Source organism: Medicago sativa, chromosome 1 (genome assembly GCF_051527215.1).
Source record: "Medicago sativa cultivar Bolivia chromosome 1, Bolivia_mono, whole genome shotgun sequence".
Taxonomy (NCBI): domain Eukaryota; kingdom Viridiplantae; phylum Streptophyta; class Magnoliopsida; order Fabales; family Fabaceae; genus Medicago; species Medicago sativa.
In genome coordinates, this window is record NC_140749.1 from 83,224,700 (window position 1) to 83,242,898 (window position 18,199).

Below are 18,199 nucleotides of genomic sequence, written 5' to 3' on the forward strand. Positions count from 1 at the left end.
ATTGGTTAGGAAACCTTCAGGAAAATGGAAATGAGCTTCTGGAAAATGGGCAAGCACGTAGCGGCAGTTAACAACCGCTACCTTCAGCTTCGGCGGTAGTTAACGGGCAAGCACGTAGCGGCAGTTAACAACCGCTACCTTCAGCTTCGGCGGTAGTTAACAACCGCTGGGTACCAACGGCAGTTAACAGCCGGCGTGTTTTCCAGCGGCAGTTAACAACCGCTGGGGGCATTAAGGTCATTTCCATGTGTCAATTGGAAGTATTCCTTGTCAGAAAAGCAACCTTCTTCTACTTTTTGACTGAAAAATGAAGTAAGGCCAGCAAAGAAGTTAAATAATTGGATCAGCGTTTCCCAAGCATCGCAATCGCTGTGATTTGCTAAAAATACGTTAATTAACCTAAATTAGAATTTCCGTTACTATAAAACACTCCAACACCTATGAAACCAAACACACTCCCGTCAAACCAAGGAACCCTATTTAAAAAAAAAAAAAATGAATTCTTCAACAATTTGTTCCATGTTCCTTGGTTTGATTCTAATCTCTCAATCACCATTTGCAGCAAATGCAAGAGTACTTCTTGATTTAGGAGAAGAAGAAGGACCACTAGTTTCCTTAGTTTGCGCTGCTTCATACAACACGGTAGAATGTAACAAGGTTCTATCAAGCCCACAAATCGCGAAAGCCAAGGATTACAAACAACTCTCAAAGGCTATGGTTGAAATCGCCCTGAAAAAAGCAACAGAAGGACAAGCTTTCCTTAAAGGATTGGCTCAAAAAAATCCAAAACTTGAAACATGTGCAGGTTTTGCTTATGATATTACTGTTGAGTCTTTCAGAAATTGCTTGGTTGATATTGATGAGGATCCTCAAGGTGCTAGTTATGATAGCAAAAATGCTGGTGAGGGACCAAATCAATGCAATGCAATGATGGATGCAGATCATATTGTTAACCCTGCTGTTACTGCTCTTAACAGTCAAATCGCATTCCTTAGCGATCTTGCATCCATAGCCGTTGATAAACTCTAAATTGCATTCCTTGCATGATTATGTTATTTCGGGTATACTTAACCCAAAATGAGAAGAATATTGTGATGGTTAATTTTGGTTTGGATGTATTTTAATTTTAGGGTCTCCTTAATTTGGTGTGATGATTTATATGGAGGGAGAGTCGTTTAATAAAGTAAATTAGCAATTTGTTGCTATTCTAGTATGCTACCGTGTTCCGAATATTTATTGTAGAGTAATTTTTTTTTGACAGAAACAAGATTACTCCCTCCGTTTTTAAATATAAGCAAATTTGACTTTTTATGTTATTCTATTAATGATGTATGTGGTCCATAATATATACCACATACATCATTAATTGAATGAAACTAAAAAGTTAAATTTGCTTATATTTAAAAACGGAGGGAGTAATTCATTTCATTAATAATATCAGTTTCAATACAAGATGACATATAATCATGAACTTGGGAACAAACATAAGATAATGACTTCCTAGCTAACAAATGGGCAACATTATTTGTTTGTCTCCTAACGAAACTTATCTTAAAGTTTTGAAATTTTTGAAGTGAAGCTTTGCATACATCAAGAATAGCTCCAAACATGGAATTGGTCCCGAGAGTGCTAGAGATGCCACCAACCACTTGCTTGCAGTCAAGTTCAATAGACACCGAAGGTAGTCTCATAGTACCAAGCCAGTTTATTGCTTCCTTGAGACCATGTGCTTCCGCCTCATGAGGTTGTGGAAGGCCCTTATACCAAGCTGTCTTTGCCGCTATGTAATGCCCCTGGAATATGGCTGCGTCAACATTACATTTCATTTCTCCCTTGCGCTATGTTAACCCTTGCTTCCGCTGTGTTAACCCTTACGCTTGGAATATGGTTGCGTCAACATTGCATTTCATTTCTCCCGTTGTCGGTTTACTCCACTGCTCTTGCCTTTGCTCTCCAAGGTCGATGGTGCGATGGTTGTCCTGTGTCTTCTTCCTTGGCTGTCCCAAACTTGTTGCCATTGTAACAACACTTCCCGCGCCGTTTGCACTAAAATGTGTGGCTGAGTTTCAATGTCGTTCCATAGCTTGTCGTTTCACCACTTCCAAATGCACCACAATGTCATCACAAAGCTTAGGAGTTGTTCATGCTGCAAAAAATCTAGTAGTTGGAAGAAGAGAGATACGAATCCATCCACAATTTCCAAATTTCCCTTATGACATGCCAAAGACCTGCTGCACTGCAAACTAGTTCTAACTTTTCACATCCAAAGAAAACACGTCAGTCGTTTTCGAAAGAGCTATTACAATGCACACAACGATCACTACAATGAACACCGTGAGTTTGAAGCCTACATCTTGTAGGAAGACACTCTCTGTCTCCCCTCCAAAGAAACACCTTAACTTTTTGTGGAATTTTAAGCCTCTAAAGTTTCAACCAACTTCCCTCCATTCTCCATTCTTTATTGTTCACTAAATGCTCCATTATGTAGTGATATGCTGAATTTACATTATAGTTCCCATGAGTCATAAATGGCCAAAATTGTTTGTCCGCACTCACCTCATCAATAAGAGGCATCGCTAAAATATTTTTGGCATCTTTTTCATTGAACATTGTCTTCACCTCATCTTCTCTCCACACTTTACCATTTGAGTCAATCAAGTCTCGTACTACCAAGCCTCCCTTCCCCATAGGTACCGCGGTTGTCACATACGACCTCCCTTCATCCTTAATCCATGGATCATACCATACTCTTATTCTTGACCCATCACCCACTCTCCATCCGAGGCTACCTCTAACTACTACCTGTGAAACATGGATACTACGCCAAACGAAACTTGAGTTATGACCCAATTTTGCACCCACAAAATCCCCCATTGGAAAATATCTAGCTTTAAAGACCTTAGAAACTATAGTATCTTGGTTGGTTTCTAACCTCCAACCTTGCCTCCCTAGCATAGCTAGATTAAAACCATACAAATTTCGGAAACCCATACCGCCATATTCTTTTCTCATTGATTTAATATATACTATATATATAAAGAAAACAACTCCTTTCAACTCTTTTGGACTGACTTTTTTCTTTCCAAAAATATCTTCAATTTTGAATACAAATAACACATGTAATAAATAGATAAGAATAAATTTAAATATTAAAAAAATGTAACAAACACGATATATATATATATATATATATATATATATATATATATATATATATATATATATGTCTGGTTTTTTTCCTTTATCATTTAAAAAGTTTAACAAACTATATGAGTATATTTATACTTACTTTTTCATTATCCCAATTATACCCTTAAACAATTTTTCTTTAATAAAGATTGATGTTGGTGTCATTAAAAAAAGAATTTAGATTATATTTTTTGGCTATATTGTTGGTGTCATTGAAATAGATAATCATGATTAGTTTGGTTTTTTATAACTAAAAACAACAATAATTAATATTTTTAGTTTTAATCAAAATGAAAATTTCATAAAAAAAAACACCGTTCATAATTTTCTAAACGTGCCGGTCTTTTCCCAAGTATAAAATAATGGGTATGGCTAGGATTGCTTTGTTTTCTTTATCAGCAACCTGCTGTACAGTTTTCAATATTAAATGACCAAGGTCCGCCAAAAACAAAATAAAAATTAAATGACCCAGACTACAAAACAAATTTGAGGCTATTGTCCCTTAAAAAAACTAAATAAATTTGATGGTATTGTTATGTGTTTTGACATTTTTCATTAATTAATAAGCTTAGAATGTATTCATAAATAATATCAAAGCCTTTTTTTGCATTTTTTTAATATCTTATCGATACAAAATTTATAACATTGTTTAAAAATGGTTAATCTTTATCAGAAAATATATGAGACACACAAATATAAAATAAATTTATTTTACACATACATCTATATTGATACATAGTCACACCACTTAATGAATTAAAAACATAAGATTTGTCATCATACTTTTTGAGAAAATGATTTGTCATACTTATTAAATAAAAAAATAAAATGACAACACATTATTGGATGCAATTGTTCAATTCTTTTTATATTAGTCAGTGTATAAATTAATTTATTTATCAATGAGTAATTAAGTCTAGAAAAAAAGTCTAGAAGGATAAACTAAACTTTCACAATATGATAAATTCATGTTTAAAGAAATATTCACATTTAATGTTACTTCAGTTTTTTTTTGTTTTTGCTATTTTTTTTTGTTTTTGAGAAAACCGTGATGTAACTATTCCCTACTGAAAATAATTCATTAGTTCGAACACGCTAATAATTTACTTTTTTATTCTCATTTTCAAAGGAAAAAATGATTATTTTATGTTGACAATTGGCTAGATAGCATTTGGATCATAAATTTACCGGTATTAACCGGTAGGAACATGTGAGCCCAAGATGAGGAAATTTCCCACTTGTCCCATGTTAAAACTCGTCTTTGATCACATAGCAGCAAATTAGGGGTTGAAGGGGGAGGTCTTGGATTCAATTACCGCTTACAATTGCCTATAAAAAAAACATAGCAAATTAGGGGTTGAAGGAGGAGGTCTTGGATTCAATAGACATAAACTAACATTTACAATTGCCTATAAAATACATAGCAAATTATGGGTAAGAGAAGCTGTTGTCTATAACATGAGTCCAAATTTGTCCCTAGAACAAACTCCATGCTCTACTGGTTAATACGAATGAAAATTGCTTTTCTAACTTCAAAAGCTTCCTAATAACACATGAAAAATACAAAATTGTCTCAAACGGTAGTTAACTACCGTTGGCATATCCGGTAGCAGTTAACTACCGCTGAGGCCAGCGGTAGTTAACTACCGTTGCGTTCCTGGTTCACATTCTAGTAGCTTTCTCCTTTCCTTTTCCCCCACATTTGAACCTGTTTATACATACCATTTTGAACACATTTTTTCAATCATTTTCATCCAATTTCACATTCATCAATTCTAAAACATATAAAAAGTAAAAATAATTTTAACATGATAAAAATAAAACGCAAGAAATAATATAAAAGGTACGAAAATGTCATAGAAGTATCACAATGTACGCAAATGTCATTATAATACATCACCATCATCAAAGTCAAAATGTACATAAAAAAGCCTAATGATAATCAACCCTGCTGCCTACGATGCCTATGCCCCCTGCGCTGCCTGGCAATCCGATACATAAGGGCATGGCGAGCAGTACTGCCAATCCGGATCATCTCCTGCACCAACTCCTCTTTAGTCATCTTGACGCTCATGGCCACAACATTATCCGATATCTGCATGACATCCCTGATGATCGTCGATTTGTCACGCATCTCTTTGGCATGCTCCTCCTCCATATATAAGTTGCTCCCGGTTCGCCGGCCTGGGAGGAGATCCGTCATCAGGTGGGATAATCCGAGGGTGAGAGACTTTGGCATACTAAGCCATGTAGTCAGGCTCATGCTGCCATGCTCTCTCACACCTCTCTCCCCAATCAGTGTAGCACCACTGACGAGGGTCTCTGAACACAGTAGCCACCATCTCCGCATGAATCTTAAAGACATCTGACGGATGTCTGGGGACGTCATGTATATATCCAAACTGCCTCTTCACCCGCTCAGGTAAATGACGGTACACCCTCTCCTTCCTGCACATCAGCCATCCCGAGTAAGTGCAAATGGTCTGAAAAGGGTGCACCGCTCTGTGATCATCATATGTATACCACTTCACGTCATCCACCTCTAAGCAATCCAGGAGTCGGCGGTAATGGTGCACAACTGTATGCCCTCTGCTAGTAAGCCATCTCCCGACACATGGTCTCTCCGGCTTCCAGCTCTTGTTAGGCTTCCTTGGGTACGAACCTAGCAAATGCTCCAAAATCCATCCCGGCGGAAAAAATAATACACAAAAATAAATATTTGAATTAAATCCTAAATAAATCTAACAAAATGATAAATAAATTATAAAAACTTCACAAAAATATTAAAATAAAATCCTAAATAAATGTAGACGAACTTAGAAAAAAAATCTAACATAATGATAATTTTTTTTTTTATAAAAACTTAAAAAAAATATTAAAAAAATTCATAAATAGATGAAGATGAATATTAAATTATTATCATAAGAAGGGTCACACATCCAGTCATCGTCTTGTTACACAGACAGACATAATCATCAAGATAATCATACAGGTAAGTTAAGGTCATCCCTCCCCATGAACACTTCTCAATAGCATTCAAGTCCACCATACAATCAAGATATATCACGTCGATGTGTCTGTTCGTTTTGTTAGTGAACAACACACTACCAACAATATATAGAAGGAAACTCCTCACACAACAACTCCTCGTCCTATCCCTCTCCAGCATCTCCTCCCTCGTATGTGAGTCCTCCAGCCGTCTAGCTTCTGTCAAGTGCTCCTCATAAAGCCGCTTCAGCGCGGGATAACTAATATGAGCACCATACTCACTCTTTGACGCAGCACAAGCAACAACATCTGACATGCCCAACAACATAGTTATCAGTATAATCCCATGGTCCCGATCCACTTCTGCGTCATGATCCAGCATGCGGCCCTCAATGGGAAGGTGGAGGAGATTAGACACATCGTCCAAAGTAATCGTCATCTCCCCCACAGGTAGATGAAAAACTACTGGTCTTGAATATCTAGTGTATATCAGATCATTGTAAGCCAGACGCCTCCATAGGATCCCAAAACTACCTAAAATTCTCCTCCGACTTAGAAAGCTCTCTCACCTTTCTCCCTGAATTTACACTACGATACTCCTTATCATACCACATATGAAAATCAAATCAATTAAGAAATTACCACTACAAAATTTAATCACTTTAAATCGCCTAAAACTAAATCACTAACATTTAATACTTAATAACTAAATACTAAATCACCTAAAACTATTAACATTTAATAAAACTATTAACATTTAATAAGAGAAAGAAAAAAAAGATAACTAGGTCCATACCATACCTAACGTTAGAAAATCGACAATTAGGTCTCTAAAAAGAAATAAAAATATACAATTTGACCCCACAACAAAAAATGTTTCTAAGTTATCTATTCTTTAATAAAAAAATATGTTTATTTTTGTTATTTTTTCATTTTTAAGATTCAAACAAAGTCATTTAATGACAACCTTTATTCAATTAAACATCAACAATACTCGACAAAATCTAAAAGAGATCCATGAAATATCTAAAAAGTTAGTATCAATAATGTATAAAAAATAAGATACATGTTACTTAATTCATAATTACAATAAGATATTTTTTTGACAAAAGTTACAATAATATACTTCCGTAGATTTTTTTTTGCATAAATATATATTTACGTAGATAGTAGTTGTTTGATTGGCTAAGGAAGAAAGAAAATAAAAATTAGTTATTTGATTCAGTTAACAAACATGGGGCAAATAAAAAACAATCGAATGCAATTCTATTTTTTGACTGAAAAATGAAAGGCCAGCAAGTAAGTTAAATTATTGGAGCAGCGAGCGTTTCCCAAGCATCGCAATCGCTGTGATTTCTTAAAAGTACGTTACCCTAAATTAGAATTTCCGTTACTATAAAACACTCAAACACCTATGAAACCAAACACACTCCCGTCAAACCAAGGAACCCTAATTAAAAAATAATTAAAAAAATGAATTCTTCAACAATTTGTTCCTTGTTCCTTGGTTTGATCCTAATTTCTCAATCACCACTTGCAGCAAATGCAAGACTTCTTGGTTTAGTAGGAGGAGGAGGACCATTAGTTTCCTTAATTTGCGCTGCTTCATCCAACAAGGCAGAATGTAGCAATGTTCTATCGAGCCCACAAATAGCGCAAGCCAAGGATAACAAACAACTCTCAATAGCTGTCGTTGAAATCGCCATAAAAAAATCTGTCGAAGGACAAGCTTTTCTTAAAGGATTGGCACAAAAAAATCCAAAACTTGAAACATGTGCAGGTTTTGCTTATGATGGAGTAGTTGGGTCTTTCAAAAGTTGCTTGGGTGAAATCACTGAGGATCCTCAAACTGCTAGTTATGATTGCAAAGTTGCTGTTGATGGACCTAGTCAATGTGATAGAGTAATGGCTGATGAGCATATTGTTAACCCTGCTATTACTGCTCTTAACAAGCAAATCGCATTCCTTAGTGAACTTGCATCCAAAGCCGTTGATAAACTTTAAATTGGATTCCTTGCATGGTTGTGTTATTTTGGGTATACTTAGCCCAAAATGAGAAGAAGATTGTGATGGTTAATTTTGGTTTGGATGTATTTTAATTTTAGGGTCTCCTTAATTTGGTGTGATGATGTATATGGAGGGAGAGTCAGTCGTTTAATAAAGTAAATTAATATATAGCAATTTGTTGCTATTCTAGCATTCTACCGTGTTCCGAATATTTATTGTTGAGTAATTTTTTTTATTTCTTTCTCTTTGCAACAATTGTATTTTATTGCAGATTAATTTCTTGATAAAACATGACATATAAAATGTAGATTGGAAGCATTTGATCACATAGCAAATTAGGGGTTGAAGGAGGAGGTCTTGGATTCAATTTACATAAACTAACATTTACAATTGCCTATAAAAAAAAAAAAAAACATAGCAAATTATGGGTAAGAGAAGCCGTTGTCTCTAACACTAGTCTAAATTTTTATCGGATCCTTTTTTAGACACGAATTTGTCCCTATACTTGAACAAACTCTATACTTTACAGGTTAATCCGAAGGACAATTGAAACAAAATTGTAAGGAGACCATTAAAAAATCTATCTATATATCTTATATCTTATATAATAAAGCTTAACCCCTAAAGCTATTTCTAACCTTAATATTTTCCCCCCATTTCTCCCTCCACTTTTCTGAGCCATTGGATTTTCCACATTTAGGCGCCATTCAATTTTAGCCATTGATCATCTTACTTAATTAATGTCAGCCGAATTTTGTTATCAAGTTTGCTATAATTTTGGCCATCCGAATCCTTATTATTTTTTTTTGAATTCCTATCCTCCTTTTTTTTTATTCCTATCATCCTTTTTTTTTCGAATCCTTATTTTTTTTAATTCCTATCCTCCTTTTTTTTATTCCTATCCTCCTTTTGGCCGGCCGAATCCTTATTATTTTTTTTTTGAATTCCTATCCTCCTTTTTTTTTTTATTCCTATCCTTCTTTTTTTTTTTAAGCAAATATTTTCTACACTTTTAGGTTTGCAATTATTTAACATAACAAATTCCATCTAAAAAAATGCATCGCACCAATTTTATTCCTATCCTCCTGCCTTTTTTTTCATGAAGCAAATATTTTCTACCCTAATCTATTTATCTATAAAAGTTAACCCGAAAGCTTATTTTAGCTCTAATTTTAACCTAAACCCTATTGCTGAAATTTACTGTTTTAACCCTAAAACTTAATTCCGATTTGTTTAACCCTATTAACCCTATTTTTTTGCAAGCCAAAAATCGTATTGTTCCTAATCGTTTCCTACTAAACAGATAAACATAAAAAAAATCACTCCTATTAACAAATTGTTCCTATCCACTCCTATTAACAAAATATTATTAACAATAAAAACAACAAATCTGTTGCATATCCACTCTTATCTGTCGCTACAGTCCTTCTTAACAAATTCCACTCCCATTTATCTGTTGTATATCCACTCCTATTTTTTTGACAATACAGATCGCTCCAACCTTTATCAACAAATCTGTTGCATATCCACTCTTATCTGTCGCTACAGTCCTTCTTAACAAATTCCACTACCATTTATCTGTTGCATATCCACTCCTATTTTTTTTGACAATACAGATCGCTCCAACCTTTATTAACAAAATTAACAAAATTTTCTTGCGTTAATTTCGGTCATTCCTGCCAACTACCCACTGATCCATTAAACATTTAATGTGGCCTTCCATATCTCTCCATGCAGCAAGTGAATTTGTATTCCACGAGAAGTCTCTCCAACTCCCCAATTCATTGTGTACACATGTCACCATGATTCAAATTCATTTTGTCTATGAGTCCGGTATAAATAGTGGCGTGCACATACCTTTGTGGTACAGTTAATCTTAATGGATTTCCATACAATTTCTGTTCTAATCAATCTAGTCATGCTAATCAGTTGCTTGGTGTTTTTTTGTGCAGCTCCTTTGAATCTAAATCCAGTCACTGATTTTGACAAAATTGTGAATGAATTACGACTTCAATACAAAAGGATTTGCATTCAGTTTCATGTTAGGGATGTAAGAATGCAACAGTGTCGTTTTTTTTCCTGTGTTGGACTTGAATCAATGTGGTAACAATTTGTTATTCTCTTTTTATGCAGGGCGCTAGAAGGCCTACTCAAGAAGCAGCAAGGATGATCTTTAATTTCCTGTCTTCTGTATCACTCAGTTTCTTAAGGTTGTACCAGCGCCGCTCCTCCTGTTTACCTCACCGTCGTCTTGAATATTTTGTCGTTGAGGTAATTTTCTCTCATCATTTTTATTCATGTGCAATTCCTTTTCTTTTGAGGATAGTTGGTTTATCTTCAATTGTTGACCTTTTTCTTAATGTGTATCCGAATGGCTAAAATGAATTATTGATTCGTTCGAGGTACAAATTGTTTTCTTAATTTGCTTTGGAATAGTGAGTTTTAGGACTGTTCTTCATCGACAACATGGTTTGGGCTACAATTACATTGATGTTGTCCCTCCTCACTATTGCAGATTCAAGTGTGTATTGTCTTTAATATTCATCCAAATTCCCTCCTCTACAAATTATGTAAGTTGAATCATCTTTCATTTTCATTTTTTATTTTGTTTTATGGGTTTGATTAGAAACAGTTTAATAATCTTTTTGGGGATTTTTACCAAAAAAATTCTTCAACAATGATTGATAAGGAGGATAATACTTCAGAGCCTTTTGATGCAGAGACAAAAAGTTGGGTATATTGTGTTATTTGAAGCCATCCGAACTATATAAAATTATAAATAGGATTTCACCTTTAATTTATCCCATCAACCTATAAATAGAGTGATCACTCATGACTCTGACATCAAGAAGGGCATATATAACTCCATTTTGCATATTAGTTTTAGTCCTTTTTATTTTTGAAATAATATTAGCTTTAGTCCTTGATATCTAAGTTCTTTGTATATTCCAAAACATTTTTTCCCCAATATAATGGAATTGGGGAGCCAAAAAACTATATGTAATAGCACTAATCCTCATTTGAAATATATGAATCTTTTTTTTTTTTGCAAAAAAAGCTTAAGTGTGTTTTATTGGATGAATATATGAATCTTTTGTTGTTTTTTTCATGCATAAACTTTTGATCATAAAGATAAAATAGGGCGTTGAATAAGTGTTAGGGAATATGAGATGTGTACATGTATCATTGTGTTGTTGTTTCTTACAAGTTAAAGCTGTTTCTTTTTTACTGGTATTAATTTTTTTCTTTCACATTGACAGATTCATATTGTAGCATTTCAGAAAGAGAATGCAACCAAAAAGCTTTTCAGAAAGAGAAAAGAAATAGGATACTCATAGCATGATTCTCAATGGAAGAAAGATAGTAGCAATGACCAAAAAATAGAAAGTTTAAGCCACTCCACATTATTATTGTTGAGATTCTGAAATGGAAAATTCTATTGCTTAATGGTAAAAAATGGGAAATTCTTTGTATATATCTCTAAACTTAATACATATATTTAAACTTATATATAAATAATTATTCTTCTGGATTATATAATTGACTTTAAGCCTCAATGTGGAATCTCTAACAATCAGTTTAGTCATCATCCAAAAAAGTACATGGGTACCATACCACCTATAAATGGTTGTTTCAAGGGATCCTATTGTAAACTGAAAAAAGGACATCAACAATTTTACTTGAAATTTTAGTTAATATCAGTAAAATATGTGGTTTTTTTTATAGTTAACAGGTCTTAATTATTAGTTATAGTTCTACTTATTTTGATTTTCGAGATCATGCTAACATGTGTGTTAATTTTCCTTTTAAAAAAATATTTTCCTAACTTTTGTTATCAAAAAGCAAACAAATAAGCTTAATAAATTACTCCCTCTGGTCACATTTATAAGCAAAAAATCACTTTTTAGATTCATTCAATACTTAATGTATTTGGTCAATATATAGGCCAAATTCATAATTTATTCAATGAACCTAAAAAGTGCATTTTTGCTTATAAATGTGACCGGGGGAGTATGTTTTTGGATCTGCTAAAAGTAAATAGATGTTTTGGTAAGATTCAAATGTTATGAAGATTTTTATTTTTATTGCAACATTTATCTCTATTAATTTCTTTTGTAATTTTTAATAGTGTCAACCTGTTTTGTAATTTTAAATTTTTGACATTTCACCATCAAATAATGGCCATAACCGATGAAATCAATTTTCAATTCATTTTATTTTTTAATTTTTATATGACTTCTATTAAACTATATATGTTTACATTGTTGCGACTTATTCGTTTAACTTCTTCTTGGAAAGACCCGTGCGGTAGCACGGGTCAAGAGTCTAGTAAAAGTTAACCAGTAAGCTAATGTTAGCCCTAATTTTAACCTAAAAATGTATGCTAACTTTACTGAATTACCCCTTATTTAATTAACTGATCCCAAAACCCTAACAATTTTTCCTCTCTCTTTGGTATGTATATTTTCCTCTCTTTCTCACAAGTGTTTCTTCTTCTTCCTCTTATCATCATCACCACCGCCAACCCTCTCCCCCTAATCCATCGGCGGCGACAAAGGTCACCACGACGATACTGGTGGTCGGAGCAGAAGGGGAGAACACACGATTACAAAATCGAGGTTTTTGAAATGAACTAATCATTTTGGGACTTCTCCTTCAATTTTGATTTCTCTTCTAATCAGGTAATTACATCTGATGTCACTGAAATTATAATCAACCACCTTAACAGAGAGGTTTCAGTTTCAGTCTCTTCTCTACTCTTTCTAGGGTTTCTTTACCCCCTTTTCCCCCAATTCATTTCCACCAATTTCTCCTCTGCCGAACCTCCCCTCAAATCCCCAATCCATTGTTCTTCAATCGGTGAGTACAAAAAATCAAAATCACGAAGAAAAAAAATAATGAAGGAAAAGTTTCAAAAAAAAATCGCCAATTTGATTTTTTTGTCGTGATTCTAACGAATTATTTGATCAATTGTTCTTGATTTCAGGTTTGGTCGCTCTTTGAAGAATCAACATGTATTCTTCCAGAGGGAGTGGCAATTATGGCCAATCTTACACAGGTCAATCTGCATATGGCCAAAATGTAAGGGTTTTGTATTTTTCATGAATTGTATTTTTTTTTTTGAATTAAAACACACTTTTTTTTTGTTTTGGAAAAAAATTTTGATGTGTAAAAATTGGATTTTTATATATAATTTGGTAGATTATGAGGTTGATTTTGTATAGTGTGACTGTAGTTGAGTGATAATTATTCTGGAGCTTCTGCTGGAGGACATGATGCTGCTCACCATTCTACAGCTTCGAGACATTTAGGTATATTAGGTAGTTCTCAGGAAGCTGCTGATGTTGGTAGTTATAGTAGGGCTCATGCTTCTGTCGTTGCTCAGTATGGAGGTCTGCATATGGCCAAAATGTAAGGGTTTTGTATTTTTCATGAATTGTATACTTTTTTTGAATTAAAAGACACTTTTTTTTTGTTTTGGAAATAAATTTTGATGTGTAAAAATTGGATTTTTATATATAATTTGGTAGATTATGAGGTTGATTTTGTAAATTGTGACTGTAGTTGAGTGCTAATTATTTTGGAGCTTCTGCTGGAGCACATGATGCTGCTCACCATTCTGCAGCTTCGAGACATTCAGGTATATTAGGTAGTTCTCAGGAAGCTGCTGATGTTGGTAGTTATAGTAGGGCTCATGCTTCTGTTGCTCAGTATGGAGGACAATATAGTTCTGTTTATGGTTCTGCTGCGTTGAGCACCGCACCGCAGGTTAGCATTTTATAAATCTTTCGATACGTTTAATGTGGATGTTTTCTTAATTGTTTTTCCTTTGAACTTCTTAATATGCATTATCTTATGGAATAGTTCTTTATGGAATAGATTATGAAAGTCAGTTAGTTACTTTTGCAGGATTCAATTGCAAGAAATAAAGAGTGGAGCAAAACAACCATTGTAAAGATTACTTCCCATATGCCATCAATTACTAAATGACGCGGATTATACAAAGAACAGCGTAAATCACATACTTAAACACAAATTTTGAAGGTTAATTAAAAAGGAAGAAGCTAGAAATTTTTATTTTATGGTATTGTTTATGTGAGTAGTTATTATCGAGATTTTTACTATTGAGATATTTATGGTTGTGACATTGCTCGCTGAGGTGCCAATTAAAAAGTAGCTAAAAGCACACATATATACGAATGAAAATGCTTTTCGTCTGTCACAATTTGACTTTAGGATAAGTTTGATATATTTCATGTGAATTGGCTACGTGAGCTTGATGACAGCAAGAGGGCATATGATACAAACATTAATTTTTGAAGTTACTAAAACATGAATTGTGAATTAGTAGAAGATTGTGAATTGCCAGTATATTTTATATATTATAACATATGATGACATGATTCTACAGGGTAGTATATTTTATCTCTACAAGATGAAAACATAAAACTAGAATGATTTTGTTGAAGGTAAAAAATCTGCTACATATTATGAGGCAGAAGGCTACAGATTCCAAATTGGCAGGAGTTAAGATAAATTGTACTACTTATATGATCAAACCCTTAATTGATCCACTTGGTCTTGCCATGTAATCTTCCTTTTCCCCACCCTACTTGATCCTTCTCCACTGCTTCTGCAAACTGAAAGCTTGGTATCATTGTGCAGCTCTTCATTCACAACTCTATTTGCATTCTTCTTTTGTTCTTCAATCCACATGGACTGATTATCTCCCTCCAATTTTTCATCACATTCTGTTAAGGTTACACGGAGAGAAATACCAAAGCCTTCTTCATCGGTTATCTCAAACATTCCATGAAATGAAATTGCAATTGTGCTGGAATGGAATCTATTTGTGCATGCTGCTTCAAAGGTTTGTTAATAACATTTCAAGCAATAAGAGGATCAAATGCAATTAGTACCTAAAAGTTGTTAATTAAGCTCAATTGTTTTTCTACATATTTGGCAGGAAAGCATGTATGAATCTTGACACATTGAAAGTACGTGTGGCAGCTGGTCTGGATGATGCAATCTCTTTTGTCGTCGATTATTATGGCGTGCAGCCTTCTGTTGCTCATGAGCTGCCTCCTTTGCTCATGAGCTTCCCTTCATTTTCTTGATTCCAATTTGCTGTTGAGCAAATGCACATTATCATTGTGAATAGGAAAGTATTAAATTATGTTCTGCAACATTTTCTCTTTTTGCACACAAACAATTTGGAATTAAACGAGCTCTTTCCAAATTGAATTAGTGACTATCTTCTCTTTTTGCCCTTGCTCTTTCCTTTTCATTGTTGGTTTTGAAGTGAGCTTACCTGAGTTTAAACATTAATAGTTATAATAACTACCATCAATGTGTGACTATGTTTTATTAGCAAATTCCACATTTTTTTCCTCGAACTCGCATTTTGTTTTTTCACTTTCTCTGTATTCAGGTTTTCCGAGAGACACAAATTGCCTAGCTTCTGTTTGACGCATAAATTGAAGGGAGCTCCCTGTTACTTTCGTTTCCGTCTTTTAAAGTCAGCTAAGTTGAATTCTGAACCTTCAGGTACATACTCTACTCTAATCTACCTTTTTTTGTTGTTCATGTAGCTATTATCATTTTAAAGATAGAAGTTTTATGCTGAAAACTATTTGAAATCAAAGTCTTCAAATTCATGAGCAGTAGCTAGCATATTCTTTGAATTCAATATATTCAGAACCCTATCTTTATTAACAGGAAAACACAGAGAGGTTCTCGAAGGACATTACACACAACAGAACCTCAGTCGATGCTTCTACACGGTTATTGGAATTGAAAGTTATATAAAACAAAGCTTCATTTTGTGTCATTGATTTACGACATTCACTGAATTGAGGACTGACTTAATAGAGAGTTGATTCAATCTGTACGAAATGTGACTGATACGACGTTGTTAAGCAAAACAAATCCAATTTCTTCAGCTACACCATATTCTTGAAATCCAACATGTCAACGCAGACATCATTTTTGTGTTTCAGGTCAAATCTTGATCTCCCTCCTCTCTTCAATTTCTTTCTCATTTTATCGCAAATTCACATTGTCTTCTAACTTATCAATGCGATTTTATATATTTATTTTGAATTTCTTCACAAATTTTTGATTAAAAGTATAATGTGGGTTGCATTTTCATAAGGTGATTTTCTGTTTTTGTCAGTGTTTAGTGTTAGAATAGATGTCTTAAGCTGAGCCAAATTCTTCTATTTTATAATTTTTGATGATATTGTTGTCTTATCTGCTGTTCATAGTAATATGCAATTAGTTTTTATCTGCTACGTTGTGAGGAAAATAAAATTGGATATTTTTGTTCTCTAATTAGAAATTAGATTGATTAAGTTATCTGTAACTTATATTATAATACCTGCATTTACATCCTCTGCCTAAACTTTAACTATATAAATGCTTTTCTAAATGAGTTGCTAGCATCATTGATTTATATGTGTCTTCCAAGTTATAACCCATACAATGAAGATAGAAATTCATACAGCGATTAAGCTTGAGTTTGTTGATTGTACTGCATAATTGTAGACATGCCTTCTAAGCTCTTATTACTTGAAATCTGAATTTATTTGTCTTCACCACCCTGCTGTTGTTGCTGTGTAATTCCTTGATGCTTCTTTATCTATTATCATTTTAAAAAGAAGAATGGAAAAAAGAAGAAATTCATTGACATTGCTCTTGAGGATTTAGAGTAAATCTTAGTATTCTGTCTCTTTTATATTTCAGTTGTATTCTTGCACTATCCTTTAATTTTATCTCCTTCATTTTCCATGGACTTTGTTGGTGTATGCATGTTTAGCTTTATAATCTAACATTTGATTACATACAGAAACAATCGAATAAACTGCTCTTTGTGGAGTGATTTTGTTGAAAAAATAGAGTCATATTTTGCAACACATGACATGTCTTCACCATTTATTATGATCCTTCGGTTTGGCAAGTTAAGGAAGTATTTAGGTGCCATTTTAGTTCTAAGGTTATTTTAAATGGAGATTTACCTGAGGTTGATGCATGTAAGAGTGGGTAAGATTAACTATGGTATACAATTTAGTATTCTTACCTGGATTATAGATTATCATGTGCGTATAATTTAATCTTCATGCTAAACTACTGTATAAAATAGGATGAACAATGGAGAAATTGAATTGACTCAAACTATTAATCAGAAGTTTGTACAGAACATTGTAGCATTGACTGAGTATTTGGTTAAAACAAAGCTGATGACAATTGAAAATCTGATCGAGTCAACCGAGGTATTTCTTACAACCTGGCTTTTAATTATTTTTTGAAATAATTGCACAGCACCTTAAGTACCTTTTTTTTAATGTTGTTTTAACTTATATAGGCATGTTGCGGATCAGTGTTGGCGACCATTTGTGAGATTGAAACAGGTGCTGAATGGTATTTTCGATCATGTACTGAATGTGCATCATTGGTTACTATTGTTGCTGGTGTTGATCGTAATGATGTTACTCAGGGCAAAGTTAATGATGATTCTGTCTTGGTAAAATTCTACAAATAGCCCTACACATACTGAGTATAAAAACGACCACATGGTAATTTTGATTTCCCCGTTTGCAGGAAGCAACATAGAATGCATATTCGTGCAGCCGAGATGAAGTGGTGGAAACTCCTACGAGCAAACCAAGTCTAAAGAGGTCATCCAACAGTGCCAATTCAAGTGACAATGTCCGTATGGAAGATGGAGATGCTTCTGCTAATAAGCCAGCCAAATTTGTCTGTGTGAAAATTGAAAGTGTTGAATGAAGATGAAAGTTAACGGATAAAATAATGCTTAGCAACATAGATTGTGGTGGTGTTGTACTTGATTTGGCGCTAGACTATTTTTTGGATTTTGTTGTTTCATTTTGTTTAATGTTTTTGAAACCTATCATTTGCACTATGTTAAGTTGCGATTTATCCCATGGTTATTATTATGAATCCTGATAATTGTGTGTTTTGGTTAATGTCAGTGGTAATTTTACTTTTCATTTTA

At 33.8% G+C, this 18,199-nt stretch overlaps 3 protein-coding genes across 4 annotated transcripts; all 3 read left to right on the top strand.

The window, feature by feature from the left end:
• Nucleotides 1-437: 437 nt before the first annotated feature.
• On the top strand, nucleotides 438-1,213 carry LOC146958245 (uncharacterized). The gene has a single exon (XM_085741346.1). The coding sequence runs from the start codon at nucleotides 496-498 to the stop codon at nucleotides 1,027-1,029; it is 534 nt and encodes a 177-aa protein (XP_085597472.1). The 5' UTR covers nucleotides 438-495; the 3' UTR covers nucleotides 1,030-1,213.
• Nucleotides 1,214-7,590: 6,377 nt separating this feature from the next.
• On the top strand, nucleotides 7,591-8,376 carry LOC146958246 (uncharacterized). Its single transcript, XM_085741347.1, has one exon. It carries the CDS (start codon nucleotides 7,651-7,653, stop codon nucleotides 8,179-8,181), a length of 531 nt encoding a protein of 176 aa, XP_085597473.1. The 5' UTR covers nucleotides 7,591-7,650; the 3' UTR covers nucleotides 8,182-8,376.
• A 4,248-nt stretch (nucleotides 8,377-12,624) lies between these two features.
• LOC146958247 (uncharacterized) lies at nucleotides 12,625-18,199 on the top strand. 2 transcript variants are annotated; one of them, XM_085739788.1, is made up of 12 exons: nucleotides 12,625-12,866; nucleotides 13,172-13,266; nucleotides 13,421-13,596; nucleotides 13,750-13,953; nucleotides 14,095-14,229; nucleotides 14,597-14,836; nucleotides 14,945-15,055; nucleotides 15,152-15,732; nucleotides 15,904-16,184; nucleotides 17,327-17,456; nucleotides 17,549-17,707; nucleotides 17,785-18,199. In XM_085739788.1, exons 9-12 carry the CDS (start codon nucleotides 16,153-16,155, stop codon nucleotides 17,794-17,796), a joined length of 333 nt encoding a protein of 110 aa, XP_085595914.1. In that variant the 5' UTR covers nucleotides 12,625-12,866; nucleotides 13,172-13,266; nucleotides 13,421-13,596; nucleotides 13,750-13,953; nucleotides 14,095-14,229; nucleotides 14,597-14,836; nucleotides 14,945-15,055; nucleotides 15,152-15,732; nucleotides 15,904-16,152; the 3' UTR covers nucleotides 17,797-18,199. The 2 variants fall into 2 exon arrangements, with proteins under 2 accessions (XP_085595914.1, XP_085595915.1); XM_085739789.1 differs by lacking the exons at nucleotides 12,625-12,866; nucleotides 13,172-13,266; nucleotides 13,421-13,596; ... (4 more) ...; nucleotides 15,152-15,732; nucleotides 15,904-16,184 and adding an exon at nucleotides 16,234-17,226.